Consider the following 20,545-nt stretch of genomic DNA (forward strand, 5'->3'; position numbering starts at 1 on the left):
GGCATCATATTGCACCCACAGGGCATCATATTGGACCTACAGGGCATTATATTCACCCTACAGGACATCATATTGGACCTACAGGGCATCATATTGGACCTACAGGACATCATATTGGACCCACAGAGCATCATTTTGGACCTACAGGGCATCATATTGGACCCACGGGGCATCATATTGGACCCACAGAGCATTATTGGACCTACAGGGCATCATATTCGCCCTACAGGGCATCATACTGGACCTACAGGGCATCACATTGGACATACTGGGCATCTCATTGGACCTACAGGGCATCATATCGGACAAACAGGGCATCATATTGGACCTACAGGGCATCTCATTGGACCTACAGGGCATCATATCAGACCCACAGGGCATCATATTGGACCTACAGGGCATCATATTGGACCTACAGGGCATCATTTTTGACCTACAGGGCATCAAATTTGACCTAAAGGGCATCATATTGGACCTACAGGGCATCATATCGGACCCACAGGACATCATATCAGACCCACAGGGCATCATATTGGACCTACAGGGCATCATATTCAACCAAAAGGGCATCATATTGGACCCACAGAGCATCATATTGGACCTACAGGGCATCATATTGGACCTACAGGGCATCATATTCAACTTACAGGGCATCAGATTGGACCTACAGGGCATCATATTCAACCTACAGGGCATCATATTTGACGCACAGAGCATCATATTGCACCCACAGGCATCATATTGGACCTACAGGGCATCATATTGGACCTACAGGGCATCATATTGGACCTACAGGGCATCATATTGGACCTACAGGGCATCTCATTGGACCTACAGGGCATCATATTGGACCTACAGGGCATCATATCGGACCTACAGGACATCATATTGGACCTACAGGGCATCATATTCTACCTACATGGCATCATGTTGAACCCACAGGGCAATATTCTTGAGAAGATTGCTGCAGATCGTTCTGAAGGAATACTTACAGGTCATGAATAACTAACATTCTTGAGAAGTTTGCTCCAAATTGTCCTGAAGCAATACTTACAGGTGATGGATAACTAACATTCTTGAGAAGATTGCTCCAGATCGTTCTGAAGGAATACTTACAGGTCAAGAATAACTAACATTCTTGAGAAGTTTGCTCCAAATTGTCCTGAAGGAATACTTACAGGTGGTGGATAACTAACATTCTTGAGAAGATTGCTGCAGGAAAGAAGTGTAATGAATGGCTTCCCAAATAATTTGGCTTGTTCATCTAAATACTCACAGACCATACTTCTGCCACAGCTTAGGGTTCTGGATGCGGGTCAGGTACACTATAGTATAGTTCTGCATCGTCTTCAGGAACTTGGCCTTTATCAGACTGAACTCCATAGAATCATGGGGTACAATCTTCCTCAGGTAATCCTGTTAGACACAAATTCAATCATAAACTCCTGTACTTCAACTTGTGCATATATATTGAGTTCTCTGCCACATGTGCTCTACTGGGTTCCATAACCTCTCGATTCCTGCTGTATTTTCCTGGGCTAGGTTGAGTCAATACCTATCTCCTTGCAAAATTTAATCGCAAAATACTACAAAAGCCTATATTTGACACAAGTTAGACACTAGGGCGGGCTAAAAAGATTGATAATCAGAACTATCGTCGATGGGAAGAAAAATGAACGATTATCAATATGAAATTGTTGTCATCGATTATAACTTACATGAACTATTGTGATGAAATAAAGTTTAGATTTACCAAAACAGACATGTTACTGTCAATCATGTCAATTGTCGATGGAAAGCAACTTTTTTGGGTTATATCTCAAATGCGCACACAGTAATCCATGCACAAATGTGTCACTGCACACCAGGTGTGAAATATGTTGATTTCTTTCTGGCCTTTCTTGCATATTTGCTTAAAGTTACTTCGATATTTATCAATAATTGATCGGCATTTAGTTAGCGATTATCGATCTATAATCTATATCAATAGCCAGCCCTTTTAGACACACACTTCTTCCTGCACACGCACGCATCATGATGTGAAGTAGTGCAAGGTAAATCAGTGAATAAGAGTGGGAGTGAGATTGTTTGGTTAAACATCTCATTGAACAGTATTTCAGTTACATCAAGACGTGTCAACTTGCTGCCCTACAACCCAAACTGAAGCAGGCCCTGATTTCTCAAAGCTTTTACTCAAATATCAACACAGCTGAATTTTTAACGCAACAGCGTTTATCAAATCAAACTCAAACAAAACTCGGCTGAGTTTATAAGCATTTGTGATCAATCTCAGTTTGTTTGTTTTTAAAGCGATGTAAGCAGCCTCGGTGCGAGATTTGACTTCAGTTTCCAATGTAAACACGAAAGACGTGATGACTTTTGTCGTCTGCTGAAATCTCTGCGACGGCTGAAACAAAACAAAGGCCAAACTGGACCGACGAGGAAAGGATTGTGCTGACTGACCATGTGAACAAAATTCAGGGTCGGTTGTTCGGCAAATTCGGAGGATGCGGAGTTCCGAAAGGAAGGAAAAATTAAGGTACAAGATCGGGTGGAGGAAGTGAAGGTCCTAAATATAACAGTATTCCAGTTATATCGCGGCGTGTCAGCTTAATGTGGGAGGAAAGCCCAAAGTGATGCAGGTCTCAGACGTTTACCACTTCTGAAACCCACGAGCACGGTTTTGGTGCTGACAAACCTAGAAACATTATCGGGGCGAATTGGGGTTCGATTCCACTATCATAACTTTCTGGCAATCCCAAGGGATGCAACTCTGCACAGCGAATCGCAGCGCCTTACGACTGGGACACCTGTGCCCCCAGACACACCTTGAAACATAATGGAGTCAAACCACAATCATAGGTTTCTGGTACCTCAAAGAGAGATAAGTGAACAGCATGCTACAAACCTCATTTGGCCCCATTGTGCAGGGGTCCCAGTAGCTGGGGTACTTGGTGCAGTCATCAAGGCTGGGGACACAGAGGAGTGGGGTGCAGTTGTCATGGCGACCATCATTCCATGCTCTCTTGCAGTACCGGCAACTGGCCTAGAAGAATCAACTCATGAATTAGTTTAATTACATGCTGTACTTGCCTCCCAAACCCCTTTTTCCTGGTTTGGTAATTTTCTCGAAGCATATCACGCAAGTTTTCTGACTAAAATGTGTTTATTTAATTCTTAAACAATGAAAATATTTTCTTGTATATTTTTCACAACAAAATGATACATAAGAGATGTCCAATTTATAATATATTTCTTCATATACCTGGAAAGTAAAAATTGTAAATTTTATAAAAAAATATTTATTTATATACTTATCCTATCTCACACAATGCATTACTTTCTTTTTCTTCCGTTCTTATGATAGGATCGAAAGAAGAAGGAAGAAATGCATAGTATGAGCAAGGATAACTTTAAAAAATAATAATTTTCAAATCAAAATCATCATGAACACTGACGACTGTTTGTCTTCTAAAAATGGTTTTACAGTTACACTGATTGGTTGTCCACCCATGTTATCTGTGCAACAGTCAACTACACTGATTGGTTGCCCCCTACAAGGAAGAAATCCACCATGTTATCTGTGTAACAGTCAACTACACAGATTGGTTGCCCCCTACAAGGAAGAAATCCACCCATGTTATCTGTGTAACAGTCAACTACACCGATTGGTTGTCCCCCTACAATGAAGAAATCCACCCATGTTATCTGTGTAACAGTCAACTACACCGATTGGTTGTCCCCTACAAGGAAGAAATCCACCCATGTTATCTGTGCAACAGTCAACTACACCGATTGGTTGTCCCCCTTCAAGGAAGAAATCCACCCATGTTATCTGTGTAACAGTCAACTACACCGATTGGTTGTCCCCCTACAATGAAGAAATCCACCCATGTTATCTGTGCAACAGTCAACTACACAGATTGGTTGTCCCCCTACAATGAAGAAATCCACCCATGTTATCTGTGTAACAGTCAACTACACTGATGGGTTGTCCCCCTACAAGGAAGAAATCCACCCATGTTATCTGTGCAACAGTCAACTACACTGATTGGTTGTCCCCCTACAAGGAAGAAATCCACCCATGTTATCTGTGCAACATTGAACTACACCGATTGGGTTGTCCCCCTACAAGGAAGAAATCCACCCATGTTATCTGTGCAACATTTAACTACACAGATTGGTTGTCCCCCTACAAGGAAGAAATCCACCCATGTTATCTGTGCAACAGTCAACTACACCGATTGGTTGTCCCCCTACAAGGAAGAAATCCACCCATGTTATCTGTGCAACAGTCAACTACACTGATTGGTTGTCCCCCTACAAGGAAGAAATCCACCCATGTTATCTGTGCAACAGTCAACTACACTGATGGGTTGTCCCCCTACAAGGAAGAAATCCACCCATGTTATCTGTGCAACATTTAACTACACAGATTGGTTGTCCCCCTACAAGGAAGAAATCCACCCATGTTATCTGTGCAACATTTAACTACACCGATTGGTTGTCCCCCTACAAGGAAGAAATCCACCCATGTTATCTGTGCAACATTTAACTACACTGATTGGTTGTCCCCCTACAAGGAAGAAATCCACCCATGTTATCTGTGCAACATTTAACTACACCGATTGGTTGTCCCCCTACAAGGAAGAAATCCACCCATGTTATCTGTGCAACATTTAACTACACCGATTGGTTGTCCCCCTACAAGGAAGAAATCCACCCATGTTATCTGTGCAACAGTCAACTACACAGATTGGTTGTCCCCCTACAAGGAAGAAATCCACCCATGTTATCTGTGCAACAGTCAACTACACTGATTGGTTGTCCCCCTACAAGGAAGAAATCCACCCATGTTATCTGTGCAACAGTCAACTACACTGATTGGTTGTCCCCCTACAAGGAAGAAATCCACCCATGTTATCTGTGCAACAGTCAACTACACCGATTGGTTGTCCCCCTACAAGGAAGAAATCCACCCATGTTATCTGTGCAACAGTCAACTACACTGATTGGTTGTCCCCCTACAAGGAAGAAATCCACCCATGTTATCTGTGCAACAGTCAACTACACTGATTGGTTGTCCCCCTACAAGGAAGAAATCCACCCATGTTATCTGTGCAACATTTAACTACACCGATTGGTTGTCCCCCTACAAGGAAGAAATCCACCCATGTTATCTGTGCAACATTTAACTACACCGATTGGTTGTCCCCCTACAAGGAAGAAATCCACCCATGTTATCTGTGCAACAGTCAACTACACAGATTGGTTGTCCCCCTACAAGGAAGAAATCCACCCATGTTATCTGTGCAACAGTCAACTACACTGATTGGTTGTCCCCCTACAAGGAAGAATTCCACCCATGTAATCTGTGCAACAGTCAACTACACTGGCTGGTTGTACCCCTACAAGGAAGAAATCCACCCATGTAATCTGTGCAACAGTCAACTACACCGATTGGTTGTCCACCTACAATGAAGAAATCCATCCATGTTATCTACGCGACAGTCAACGACACTGATTGGTTGTCCCCCTACAATGAAGAAGTCCACCCATGTTATCTGTGCAACAGTCAACTACACTGGTTGGTTGTCCCCCTACAATGAAGAATTCCACCCATGTTATCTGTGCAACAGTCAACTACACTGATTGGTTGTCCCCTACAAGGAAGAATTCCACCCATGTTATCTGTGCAACAGTCAACTACACTGGTTGGTTGTCCCCCTACAATGAAGAATTCCACCCATTGGAATGGGTGCTACTCACCAGCATACAGTCTGTGTTGGGACAGTGGAACTGCTTGTCCCAGGCATCCATCATCACACTCAGACCACAATCTGGACAACTGAAACAATATCAGAACATGCAGGCTTACTATCACTTGCTCCAAACTGTATGGTCAGCTGGATCATGATTGGGAGTTCACTCAATCAATCCTATGTCAATTTCATTAAAATCAGTTCTTTTACTCCAAAATAATAGCGCTCTTGATGGCGATTGGGAGACACCTCCACAAGAAGTTGCATCAGGGGAACTTTCTTATCCAGTAATCAGCCATGTTCATCATTGACATACCTGACAACCTTGTCAATCATTGACATACCTGACAACCTTGTCCATCACTGAGATACCTGACAACCTTGTCCATCATTGACAAACCAGACAACCTTGTCCATCACTGACATACCCGACGACCTTGTTCATCATCGACATACCCGATGACCTTGTCCATCATTGACATACCTGACAACCTTGTCCATCATTAACATACCTGATGACCTTGTCCATCATTGACATACCCGAGGACCTTGTCCATCATTGACATTACTGACAACCTTGTCCATCACTGACATACCCGATGACCTTGTCCATCATTGACATACCTGACAACCTTGTCCATCATTGAGATACCTGACAACCTTGTCCATCACTGACATACCCGACGACCTTGTCCATCATTGACAAACTTGACAACCTTGTTCATCATTGATAAACCTGACTATCTTGTCCATCATTGACATACCCGAGGACCTTGTCCATCATTGAGATACCTGACCACCTTGTCCATCATTGACATACCCGATGACCTTGTCCATCATTGACATACCCGATGACCTTGTCCATCACTGACATAACTGACAACCTTGTCCATCATTGAGATACCTGACCACCTTGTCCATCATTGACATACCCGATGACCTTGTCCATCATTGACCAACCAGACGACCTTGTCCATCACTGACATAACTGACAACCTTGTCCATCATTGACATAACTGACAACCTTGTCCATCACTGACATACCCGATGACCTTGTCCATCATTGACATAACTGACAACCTTGTCCATCATTGAGATACCTGACCACCTTGTCCATCACTGACATACCCGACGACCTTGTCCATCATTGACAAACTTGACAACCTTGTTCATCATTGACATAACTGACAACCTTGTCCATCATTGACATACCCGAGGACCTTGTCCATCATTGACATACCCGAGGACCTTGCCCATCATTGACATACCTGACAACCTTGTCCATCATTGACATACCTGACAACCTTGTCCATCATTGACATACCTGATGACCTTGTCCATCATTGACATACCCGAGGACCTTGTCCATCATTGACATACCTGACAACCTTGTCCATCATTAACATACCTGATGACCTTGTCCATCACTGACATACCCGATGACCTTGTCCATCATTGACATACCTGACAACCTTGTCCATCATTAACATACCTGATGACCTTGTCCATCATTGACATACCCGAGGACCTTGTCCATCATTGACATACCTGACAACCTTGTCCATCATTAACATACCTGATGACCTTGTCCATCATTGACATACCCGAGGACCTTGTCCATCATTGACATTACTGACAACCTTGTCCATCACTGACATACCCGAGGACCTTGCCCATCATTGACATACCTGACAACCTTGTCCATCATTAACATACCTGATGACCTTGTCCATCACTGACAAAACTGACTACCTTGCCCATTATTCACTTACCTTACAACCTTGCCCATCTTGCTGATGCAGAGCCGTTCCTGTTTTTCTATCTTCTCCTGAAGCAGATCCACCACAAACTGTGGCAAGACCTTCTTCGCGTCAGCTGCAAGTAATGAAATGCTGGTGTTGAGAGTGACATTATTGATAAGTTCATCTGTGCAAACCTTCATTGGGCCAAGCATGGTCGAGGGTCCCGTTTCATAAAGAGATTATAGCACTACGAAGGTCGTTAGTCTATGTTAAGTATGGGAGTTACGATCGTCTTAGAGCTGCGATTGCTTTGTGGAACAGGGCCAAATGAACAGTTAGTATGTTCCATTCCTATTTGACTACACTTTGCTTGACGAGAGCCGGTCCCTAACTTCATACAGACCTAATCAGTGCAAGCCTCCGCAACGGCATCACATCCCAGAAATCTACAGGACCTAGGCAATACTGAACATGGCACAATGCTAAATAAAGTCAGCAAAACTGCCTTTCCATACTCATCATACTTTGAAAATATTATCACCATATATATATATATAGTACCACAATAGTGCCACTGTAGTGACACATTATCATCACAATAGTACCACAGTAGCGCCACAATGATGCCACAATAGTGCCACAATAGTACCATAATAGTGCCTCAGTAGTGACACAATATCATCACAATTGTACCAGAATTTTGTCACAATAGTGCCACAATAGTACCACAATAGTGTCACAATAGTACCAGAATAGTGACACAATATCATCACAATAGTACCAGACTAGCACCACAATAGTGACACAGTAGTGCCACAATAGTGCCACAGTAGTGCCACAATAGTACCTTAGTAGTGCCACAATAGTGCCACAACAGTGCCACAATAGTGAAACAACAGTGTCCATCAAATCCCAATTTAAGGCATCTCATACACCCACGCAAGGGGACTGAGAATCTTTTCTGAACAGTAATTTCTACAGTTATTCCAATGGCTGTCTAGGGGGAAATTACCTAACCGGATCTCACTATTGCAGTCCTTCAAAGGGCAAATTATGATGGTCTGAAAACAAAACCATAGAACATTAAATGTGACAATCTCACAACACAGCAAACATTCAATGAAAAATATTTTTACATTTTAGAAACAGCTAATCAATTGCAAAACAAATTTGGAGAAAAATCACTGAAACAATTCCTGTGACTAAAAGCTAGCATTATCCCTTTCTAAAACTTTAAAATTGAACTTATATGACCATCGAATCAAATTGTTTAACTTGAATGTGTGAATGAGGTTGACATGAGAAGTTTTGGAGATCATTTCAGATTTTTCAGCATGAGCAAGCCTGTGACACAAGGTGATATTTCTGCAATAATTACTTAAAGTTACAGTTAGTAAAAAAATTTAGAAGTTAATTATTTGAATACATGCTAACGTTTGATAAAATCAGTGCGGAAAACACACTCTTTATCATACAGCATCCTTAGAGGGTTATGAGGATATTTTGTCACTCACCTCGATTTCCTGAGAGAGGACAACTTTGACCTTTTTCTCTATACACCCCCGACACAACAGGTGTCCCTCTCGACACTGACTGAGGTCAGTGGTAGTTGACAGCATACTGCAGGATTCACATTGGAGGCGAAACACAGTGTCTGAAACATAATGCATATACATCAGACAGGTGCCCCTCTCGACACTGACTGAGGTCAGTGGTAGCTGACAGCATACTGCAGGACTCACATTGGAGGCGAAACACAGTGTCTGAAACATGATGCATATACATCAGACTGGTGCCCCTCTCAACACTGACTGAGGTCAGTGGTAGTTGACAGCATACTGCAGGACTCACATTGGAGGCGAAACACAGTATCTGAAACATAATGCATATACATCAGACAGGTGCCCCTCTCAACACTGACTGAGGTCAGTGGTAGTTCACAGTATACTGCAGGACTCACATTGGAGGTGAAACACAGTGTCTGAAACATAATGCATATACGTCAGACAGGTGCCCCTCTCAACACTGACTGAGGTCCGTGGTAGTTGACAGCATACTGCAGGACTCACATTGCAGTACAGTGTCTGAAACATAATGCATATATGCATATACATCAGACAGATCTTCATGGGTACAGTCATTTTGCAATGGCTGCTGCATGGGAATGTGGATATGAACTTTGACACCATCCACATCTTCGACACATCCTTACCCACGACCATGTGTTTTCAAATTTGAAACCAACTGGGTGGTCAGAGATTTAGCAGTGCCAAAGAATTGGTTGCTGCCGTGGAGGGCTGTTTGACAGACCAGAATTTGACCTTCCAAAACACAGGGAGAGAAAACAAATATTCTTAACTGCAAGGGGACTTTTAAAAAACAATTAAGCTTACGACAAACGTTTAGTTCTATGTATGCAGACTCCAACATGCTTCATACCCATTGTACATACCTGACTGATTTGTCTCCCTTGCTTCAACATTATCTTTGTTGTCTCCCTTTGAGACTGTTTCTGTCGCTATCCCATCAGTCATCTGAAAAAGTAGAATAACATTTCATTGACACAAGTTTCACACTCGCCACTCCGGATGAAAATTTTCCAAAACATTCACTGGGCTGAGGGCTGACAAGTAAGTGTTTAACAACTTTCCACGATCCGTAGATCGTATTTCCCTCCCCATATTTCATGACAAAATAACAATGAAAATTCATGACATACTCTAACTGGAAAAAACAGGGGGCATGGTTGTTCCATTCTTCCAAGGCACCGCAATTCACTGTGCAGAGTTGTGTCCCTTAGCCATGCCAGAATCCTATGATCATGGTTTTGAATACTGATTTGTACTGTTTATTTTACCAGGTTTGTCTGCACCATACCACAGTGATAAACAACTAAGACTTGCAAAACTGGATTTCCTTCCACATGAAATGCTGAATAAGTCATGATCTAATTAAACACTGTTCAAAGCGGTGACCTCAACCAGTGTCAGGAGGGGCTTCTGTCTGATGTATGTGCATCATGTTTCAGACACGGTACTGCAATGTGAGTCCTGCAGTATGCTGTCAACTACCAATGACCTCAGCCAGTTGTCAGTTACATTTTCACTAGCCAGAAATAAAGAAGGCAGCCACAGGCTACTTATTTTGCACACTGCGTTGGAGGAAAGCCCGAAGTGACGAGTCCCAGATTTTGTTGAAACCCACGAGCACGGGTATGGTGCTGACAAACCTCGAATCACAATTCTACACAGCGACTTCATGTGCCTTAGATGATAGACCCTGTGTCACCCAGAATAAAAGGAATAATTGTAGTAAACATGTAGAGCAAATATCACGTCTGTCAACACATGAGTTCACAGCCCCAGCTGTGACGAACTTACAATTTTCAGCTTTGGAGGTACTTCTGTCTCCATCAGCTCCTCGGACTGACGTTTCCGTTGATGACGTACTTTTTCCTCTTCTCCTATTTCAGACAAAACATCTGCATACCTCTGTGATGACTTGATTTTACCAAGCGTCCCTCGAACATTCACAGACTTGTGCTTCCCTTTTCCTTTGCCTTTTAGCTTGTCCTTTGATTGGCCCTGGTTTCGTTGGTAGCCATAGTCAGCCATAGTGGAGCATATGCGTAGGAGGAAGTCATCTGGATGCTTGGCACTCAAGCTCTTTAGTTTCGCCATGGCCCACTTCACTTCTACATCCGGGAAGATGGAGATCTACAAACAAGACTCACTGTTACCATGGTTACTGTCATTTTTTATTATCATTTTTTGTTTGTTTGTTTGTTGTTTAACGCCACATTCAGCAATATTCCAGATATATGATGGCGGAGCAGACAATCCAGTGGTTGACATCATGAACATCGATCCACGCAATTGCATCAACCAAGTCAGCGAGTCTGACCACCCGATCCCATTAGTTGCCTCTTACAACAAGCATAGTCGCCTTTTACAGCAAGCATGGGTTGTTGAAGACCTATTCTATCCCGGATCTTCACAGGTGGGTTGCTGATTATGCTGAAGACGTATTCTACCCCGGATCTTCGGGGTTGAAAAATACATAGCTGTAAATAAATCGAGTCTGGACCAGACAATCCAGTGATTGACATCATGTGCATCGATCTGCGCAATTGGGATTAATGACATGCATCAAGCAAGTCAGCAAGTCTGACTACCCGATCCCTTTAGTTGCCTCTTACGACAAGCATAGTCGCCTTTTACAGCAAGCATGGGTTGCTGAAGACCTGTTCTGTCCCGGATCTTCACAGGTCAGAAGTTGGTAAGTAACAGCAAAGACAAGATATTTCATGGCTGACAAAATAACTTGTCTTTCAGCTTGAAATTAAAATGATCACTTAACTGAAAAGTGAATACTGAATAAAGGTAAGGCTCTTACCACTTGCTGAAGTTCTGCGTCCAGTTCCTTTGACTTTGCTGTTGAAGTAGGGGGTGTTGCTGCTGTTGTTGTTGTGGCTGTTGTTGCTGTAGGAACAGTTATCAATTGGACATGAGATACACTTGCTGGAGGTTTGCTTACATTAGCCGGGGCCTTGGTAAGGTTGGCCAGTACTGCAGGAGGAATGCCTAGAGAGGAAGAGGTGCTACCTAAAGCATCAGAACCCACCAGAATTTTGGGCCCCGTGGTACTTGTCCGCCCTTTAGGTCCTGTTGTACCTGTTGCCACTTTAGGGCCTGTGGTAGCAGACGCAACATTGGGCAGTGATGGATTCCAAACATTCTGAGGGATTAATGTATTTAACAGTCTTGAGACGACTGTGGTGCAGGTCGTGACTGTGGTACAGGTCGTGACTGTGGTGTTGAGTGACAAATATGGCTGCAGGAGGGAATTTTGTGAAGATTGTCTCACCCTCCTTGATTCTGTGCTTTCTTTTCCAGTGAGAAGTTTCCTAGCTTCTCCTATTATTTTCATAAAAGACAGTGCAGAACTTGATTGCGAATTATTAACTTGATGTGTCTCTGTAGGATGTGAGGCTGGAGCAGATACTCGGTCAGCTGATTTGTCAGTTCTTTTATTGGTGACCCGCAAAGTTGAACCATCAACTATATCAATTTTGTGCACTTTTAAAGATTTGATATATTTCTCTACCTTTTTCCGCCGTGCATGTTTTTGTTTTCTTATTTCCCTTTTCAGCTGCTCACAGCTTTCGTGAATCCTTTTACAGTACACAGGATCTGTCTTTGTTTTCTCAGGCAACAATTCAAATTGTTTCTTTATATTTTTCATCCTCTGATACCTATGTTTCAGCTCCTTGTAGTTTACAGTGTCACAAGTTGTCGCCTCTTGGCTGGATTGTACGGGCAGGACTTGAGGAGGGAGAGCTTCCCGCTTCCCCAGAAACACAACGTCTGGAGAACTTGATGAAACCTGCGCTATCTGGACGGCAACTTTCAGCCTGGGATCTTGCCCCAAAGAAGCAGACGTGGATGTAGACACTGAAGCAGACGTGGAAGCAGACACTGAAGCAGACGTGGAAGCAGACGCCATCTGCTCACTGGAATCCTCCAGGTCATCTGACTCTGAGGAGCTGATGTAAAACTCGGATTCTGACTCAGACTCAACTATGACACATGATGAACTTTTTCCACTGGTCTTTGAACATTCGGCAACTTGATTTGGTTTCTTGGCAATTCTCTGTTGAACATCTTGCTCCATTTTCATATTATCTGAGACCAACACTTGGTCTGTTAGGTTCATGGTTTCTTTGAAGCAACCAGGCTGCTTTGAGGTAGTTAGGCTTTCATCCTTCATGATTTCAGAAGAGGCAGCTGTGGGGATGTCAGTGACGTCTTCACGTTTCATCTGATTCCCAGAATTGGACGTCTGGAGCCTGTCTACAGATTTCAGATGAGTTCCATCACCTGCATCTTCTTCAGTAATGCTAGAGTCTGTATCATCCATGTCTGTCACACTGAGGTCAAGCGGGTCAATCGGCACATCTTCTGAACGAGAAACCTTCCGAGAGCTTCCGAAGCCAGAGTCCAACAACTGCGGTAGTCGCCTGGGTGACTCCAATTCAACAATATCAGAAATGTCTATCACACCGATGTCCTTCCTGACTGGTGTGTCTTGAATGTTGATGACACTGTCAGATAAACCATCAACACTGTCTGATATATTAATAACACTATCATTCTCAGAACTGTCTTCTGTAGTGTTCATACTCTGGTGACTCGGGCCTGGGCAGGCGACGGAAGACGCAGTGCCTCCATCAGCAGCTTCTTCCGCAACATCCTCAACGTCCATGTCCGATTTCTTAGCCACACTGTCACACTCACTACTCTGGCCAATAGACTTGTCTATTGTGGCTACACATTTGATCGACTGAGTTTCATGACCTTCACACTGGGAGTCCTGAGACCAACTGTCCCTAGACTTTGCACCAGCTGTGGACGCAAGAGAAATTATTTCCAGGTCGGAATTGGAACATGCATCGGCAGTAGACGGCACAGGGGAGAATGGGATCTCACAGCCGAGAATATCACTGAGCACCCCATCTCTGGAATTGGAGCGGTCAGAGAAAGTCGGAGTCAACCTCCCATCAGCGGATGACTGAGTTGTCTCCCCTTCATCACCTGGGAAACAGTGTATCACAGACAACCACATGCAGTAGCCTACATAGTCTCTATGTTTGGCTAATTAATCCTATGCATTTTTTTTTTTCCATTTTTTTTTTTTTGGCTTTTTTTTTTATATGTTGGGATATTTTGCTGTTCTGAGAAAGGGTCACTTTTTTAAGGGTGAGTGAAGAAAGCTGATATCTCCATTAGCAATTTTGCAGCCATTGGCAATCAGTTGTGCAGTGGAGAAGATGGATCAAGGCCATGTTTAGAAGACCATATAGGCAGTGTATGCAGTACTGGTGAGACATTGGTTATACAGCAGAAAACATTCAATAGCATTTCACAAGACCGGTATTCCATTCAAAAACTTCTTATATGAGTTGTTTAACGCTGCAGTGAGCAATATTCTATCTCATGTCTGCCCTTAAATAATATAGTTTGGACCCTGCGAACCAGTGACTGGAAACATGGACGAAGATCCAAAGCATCAGGGAATGATGACATGCTATTAGACAAGAGTCTGACCAACATTACCCCTTTTTAATTGGCTATTACGGCAAGCATGAGGTACTAAAGTGAGGATCTGTGGGGAAAATGGGTAACACTATGGATCCCTTGCGACCAATACTTGTCATAAGAGGTGTCTAACAGATCAGGTGGTCAGGCTCGGTAAGTTGAGGGATTATGTCATCGTATCCCAATTGTGTAGATTGATGCCCATGAGGTCAATCACTGGATTGCCTGGTCCAAACTTGATTATGTAGCTGGAATATTGCTAAGTATGCCGTTAAACATCCAACAAAGCAAGCATGAAATACACATATCCTCCGACAATATCTCCATTTTCAGTCTAGTGGTAACGAATTTGACTTAGACATGAAATACTCATATCCCCCGACAATATCTCCATTTTCAGTCAAAGTCGTTACCACCAGACTTATCTATGTGACAAGTTTGGTTAAGATAATTATCTTTTATGGTTTTTGAGTTCTGCTCCGGAAACAAAATGTGATGGATGGACAGAAGGACGGTTGGACAGCAACCATTCCGATATCCCCCTTACACTTCGTGGCAGGGGATAATAAAAAAAAAACTAACGTAAGACTCTGTAAACATATCTGAAAACAGAAGCACCATTCTCATTGGACATGGTTTGTTTGTTTGTTTGTTTGTTTGTTTGTTTGTTTGTTTGTTTGTTGTTTAACGCCGCACTCAGCAATATTCCAGCTATATGACGGCGGTCTGTAAAATAATCGAGTCTGAACCAGACAATCCAGTGATTAATATCATGAGCATCGATCCACGCAATTGGGATCGATGACATGCATCAAACCAAGTCAGTGAGCCTGACCACCTGATCCCGTTAGTCGCCTTTAACGACAAGCATAGTCGCCTTTTACGGCATGCATGGGTTGCTGAAGACCTATTCTACCCCGGAATCTTCACGGGTCTCATTGGACATGGGATCTGAGTGTAGCAGTGTGTGGAGTCATCCCACAGATGGCATCCTTACAGTGCCAGATTCCTGACTTAACATCTTTGGTCAAGCGGACAATGTGTATGACCAGACGGTCAAATCCAGCAAAATACATATCAGTCCCCTACCATGCAGTCTGGTTCCTCCAGGGATAGATTTAACAACAAATTTGAATGTAGCCAGCAGGGCTTGCTCCTTCTAAAAGCTACTGGACCTTCTACAAACTAACTTGCCTACAATTAAGTGGTGGAAGCCACGTAGCCTCATAGTGTGGCTCTGAAATTGTTATAACTCCTCACCCCTAAAAAGCCTATTCCTGCCTATTCCTGCACTCTTAAGGTTAAATCTTGGCTTCCATTTGCCTCATTTTGTGGTGATTAATGAGAAAATAAAGATGCTTTTGTACACAACATTACAAAATGTCAGTCTACCGAAATAATCGACATGAATCTTTCTCAGAGTAACCATTCACACGACCTCATCCCCCCTAAATATTTTCTCAAAGAGCAGTGTCCAATTAAAAAAAAAAAATAAACACGGAGAAGGGGTGTAATTTTGACTAGCCAAATGGCCCATCTTATTTACGATTCAGCAAGCCCTTTGTAATTTTAACAGGCTAATGGGCCAGCAGATAAATTGACCTCTGACATGCCTTCTGTTGATGGGGGAGTATGTAGCTGGGTGGGGAGTCATCCCACAGATGACATCCTGGGTGAACCTCTTTGTCATGTGGACAAGCCATCCAACCAGGGATCAGAAGGTTGTTATTCGAGTAACATCCCAGGATTTGGAAGCGGTTTTTTTGTTACATAATAACAAAATAATTTCAAAGTTCAAATCATTAGATTTGGTTTGGTTTGGTTTGTTGTTTAACGCCGCACTCAGCAGTATTCCAGCTATATGACAGCGGGCTGTAAATAATCCAGTCTGGACCAGACAATCCAGTGATTGACAACATGAGCATCGATCCACGCAATTGGGACCGATGACATGTATCAACCAAGTCAGCCAGCCTGACCACCCGATCCCGTTAGTCGCCTTTTACGACAAGCATAGTCGCCTTTTAAGGCAAGCATGGGTTGCTGAAGACCTATTCTACCCGGGATCTTCACGGGCCTCAAATGATTAGAAGCAGTAGCCTACCAGTAATGGAGCTCTTGTGGGTTAAATCTTCACCATCTTTGACCTCCTTCCCATCTTTGCTGGGCCCACATTTGGCCAACCAGTCTTTCATTAACGTTGCGGTGTTACCTTCACCGTGACCCATTTTCAGCCCAATCTTGCTCGAGTCGACCCTGCTATCAAGGCACATGGATGAGAGACCGTAGGAGCTGGAGCTCTTGGGGGACAGGGAGACCTCATGGTGGGGGTCCCGGTCGGCAATGCTGGACTTGTCACTGGCTGAGGTGGACGGGGAGCCTGGGGAACAGGTAGAGTGAGTGAGGCAGTTCGGTTGGACACTGGAGGACATGTGTGCACATGTTTTTGTTTCTTTGTTGTTTAACGCCGCACTCAGCAATATTCCAGCTGTATGAAGGCAGTCTGTAAATAATCAAGTCAGGACCAGACAATCCAGTGATTGACATCATGAGCATTGATCCACGCAATTGGGATACGATGACAAGCATCAACCAAGTCAGCGAGTCTGACCACCTGATCCTGTTAGTCGCCTCTTACGACAAGCATAGTCACCTTTTATGGCAAGCATAGGTTGCTGAAGACCTATTCTACCCCGGATCTTCATGGGTTCAATCCCCAATGCAAACCATTTAGTTGCAAATCAAGTTTGGTTTCCATACCAACCATATGAAAAAAACCTCATGCCAGCCACTGCACTTCATGTAGATTGTCTGAAGTGATGGAGTATCTAAAGGTTGTGGCAGGTTATTGTGCGGTGAGTTCTAAGATATGGTTTTCCAATTTTGCATTACTTTACTTATTAGGCTAAAAAAAAAATAGCCTTGGTTCTCAGGAGCCACCCACATCATCATAAAGTCTGCTGCACATTTTGTTTTTAATTCCATTTTCAAAAAAATATAAAAATCCTAATACTTAAACATAATGCACAAAAAAAATGAAAATGGAAACAAAAACGACACGTGCAATGAACTTTATGATGATGTGGGCAGTGCCTGAGAACCAAGACTATTATTTTTTTTAGCCTTAATGCTCACAACAGCATTGACAATCCGGTGACACAACCTACTCACTCACCTGTGCCAAATGTTCAACATATATGACCCACCAGGAGAAAAGGGACCTTAAGGGTGCCAGGATATAATTGTGCTGTGACGTCATAAGACGTTTAACGTCAACTTATTTCAATGAGGATGGCAATGTGCGTTGACTGTACAAAAATATCTTACTCTTTGTCTCGTTAGGTTGTAAACAGTATTTCAAAACCTAACAGGAACATATCTTTTTTCAATTCATCAGATATTATGCCTAAAAAATATAATTATTGCATAAACAGTTATAAGTCAGAAAATGGGTCCAAATGTTTGATGTCATATATCTCTGTAATAAATATGAATTGAAGTTTGTGAATTGTATTTTTGTGTGCCGAAGATACTGTAGTTTTAACATATAATGAAAAGTTCAATTGTTATTTTATACCCATTTCTCCTTGTGGGTCCCATATTATGAAAACAGATCGCTGATTAATAGCTATTAATGGGTTTCTCAATATGGCTGCCACTGCGGCCATGTTTAACATGGGATCAAAACCCTGCAAGCAGATAAGACAAGATAATAGATAAGATCCCTCATGCAATGTTTCTGCTACAAAGGCCTTGTAATTTCAGAGTGAGATGTCGAACTTGCAGTAACGCTCTAAAAATGGGAGCACAGGGCACGGGGCACGGGGCACAGGGCATGCATGAGGTGAGGTGAGGTGAGGTGAGGTGAGGTGAGGTGAGGTGAGGTGAGGTGAGGTGAGGTGAGGTGAGGTGAGGTGAAATTGGGTTTAACGTCGCGTCCAAGATTACTGCACTTATATAGCGACGTGCATGTACGTGTGTGTATGTGTTTGGCTGCTTGTACTAGTCCGGACTGATGCCGATTTACAGTGCTAGCTCACTGAGATACCATGCCCCAGTTTAACATGAATATACCCCACTCAGACACAGTATACTGACTCCGAGCCGACCAGTCCTTGTTTTAGCCCTTAATGCCGAGCGCCAGACAGGGTAACAACAAGTACCATCTTTTAACGTCTTTTGGTAAGACGCGGTCGGGGATTGAACCCCTTCCGCTCTCTGGGCGGACGCTCTACCACTAGACCACGGAGGCGGTCCGGCATGCAAGAACAGGACTCACCATCGGCAACGGTCTGCTCCTCCTCCCTGTAGTCTGTTGGGGGCCTGGTCTTATTCCCTGAAACATGAACATACAGTGAGTTAACACCTCCCTTGGCAGTACTTCAGCCACAGCCACAGGGGACACCAAGCATGGGCGTCACACGCAGAACTAGACTGACAGCAGTTCATATTTCCAAACAAAATGTTAAATATTAAAGTAAAAATCAGGGATTTGTTTTATTTCCTCTTCCTTGGTGTGTTCTGAAAGCACAAAAACCACTGGACATGGAATTTTTAACACTTTTGTCCCCATTTTGTTTGTTTGCTTGTTAAGCTACCCCATCATCTGCACACAACAAAAAATCAATATTAATATCTTATTGTTTCAGGACATTTTCATCTTCATCAAGTGGACTGAATGGAGATGGCTGGGTAGCCTAGTGGTTAAAGCATTCACTTATCACACCGAAAGCCCAGGTTTGATTCCCTACATGGCGACAATGTGCAAAGCCCATTTCTTTTCCCCTCCTGTGATATTGCTGGAATACTGCTACAAATAGCATAAAACTCACCCACGCACCCACGCACCCACACACCCACCCACCAACCTACTCATTCACTCACTCACTCAGTGTCATCTTCAACAGGCCTGTAGCCAAGTCCTCGACTCAACAAAGCAATCTCACACTGTTGCATGTTGAAGCATGAAACTCACGATCGTCTCAGCGCTTAGATCTCTTGGTGGAATGGAGTCCATGTCATGCATGACAGGTCAGAGCCTGACACTCTCACAATCTACAGTGAAATCCATTTTGTCCAGAAACCCCATTAGTCTAGAAATTCAGGAAAGATTTTTTTCACAGCTGCTTCAAAAGAAATTGGCAGCCCTGAGCTAGACACAGGGATGGAACTATCCACTGAGTTACAAGGACATATCACTGTCATCCATGTCACTGTTGAAGACTTACTTCTCAATGCTAGCTACATTAAGCAGGCACAATGAGCGATTCCAACACCAGTAATTTTATAATAGCAAACCAAAGAAGTGAGTGAGTGAGTGAGTGAGTGAGTGAGTGAGTGAGTGAGTGCATGAGTGAGTGAGTGAGTGTGTGAGTGAGTGAGTGAGTGAGTGAGTGAGTGAGTGAGTGAGTGAGTGAGTGAGTGAGTGAGTGAGTGAGTGAGTGAGTGAGTGAGTGAGTGAGTGAGTGAGTGAGTGAGTGAGTGAGTGAGTGAGTGAGTGAGTGAGTGAGTGAGTGAGGTTTTAAGCCACTTTTAGCAATATTCCAGCAATACCACGGCGGGGAACACCAGAAATGGGCTTCACACATTATACACATGTCGGGAATCAAACCCAGTTTTTCGGCAAGCGAACATTGAACTACTAGGCTACCCCACTTCCCCACAAGCCAATCTCATTAAAATCACATCTTCGTTCCCGCTATTGCTAAACAAAGATCTGAGGACATCTCATTACAGGTCTCGTCAGAATGACCTTTCATCCGATCAATCAAAGCATCACTTACCAGATCGTGAAAGTGACAGTTGGAATGTGTTTTCTAATCATGCAATCTCGAAAACGGTAACACGGAGTATTCCAAACGACAGTTACGGCCCGTACGTCTGATTCTGTCAAAATTATTGTCTGCCTCTCGCTTCTGTTGGATAAATATTTGAACGAAAGAGG

The 20,545-nt window shown here is 43.3% G+C and overlaps 1 protein-coding gene across 2 annotated transcripts in view; it reads right to left on the reverse strand.

Moving 5' to 3' along the window:
* Positions 1 to 20,545, reverse strand: part of LOC139462201 (uncharacterized) — a 42,588-nt gene that overhangs the window by 10,162 nt on the left and 11,881 nt on the right. For both annotated transcript variants that reach the window (XM_071243776.1, XM_071243775.1), the window contains 11 exons: positions 18,881 to 18,937; positions 16,706 to 16,981; positions 11,900 to 14,097; positions 10,885 to 11,220; positions 9,957 to 10,038; positions 9,019 to 9,158; positions 8,517 to 8,565; positions 7,535 to 7,637; positions 5,770 to 5,848; positions 2,909 to 3,046; positions 1,277 to 1,416 (listed from right to left, as the gene is read on the reverse strand). In XM_071243776.1, the coding sequence (XP_071099877.1) occupies positions 1,277 to 1,416; positions 2,909 to 3,046; positions 5,770 to 5,848; positions 7,535 to 7,637; positions 8,517 to 8,565; positions 9,019 to 9,158; positions 9,957 to 10,038; positions 10,885 to 11,220; positions 11,900 to 14,097; positions 16,706 to 16,981; positions 18,881 to 18,937 (3,598 nt within the window). The remainder of the gene's footprint in view (positions 1 to 1,276; positions 1,417 to 2,908; positions 3,047 to 5,769; positions 5,849 to 7,534; positions 7,638 to 8,516; positions 8,566 to 9,018; positions 9,159 to 9,956; positions 10,039 to 10,884; positions 11,221 to 11,899; positions 14,098 to 16,705; positions 16,982 to 18,880; positions 18,938 to 20,545) is intronic.

Source organism: Haliotis cracherodii, unplaced genomic scaffold (assembly GCF_022045235.1).
Source record: "Haliotis cracherodii isolate W230 unplaced genomic scaffold, xgHalCrac1.p SCAF_15, whole genome shotgun sequence".
Lineage (NCBI taxonomy): Eukaryota > Metazoa > Mollusca > Gastropoda > Lepetellida > Haliotidae > Haliotis > Haliotis cracherodii.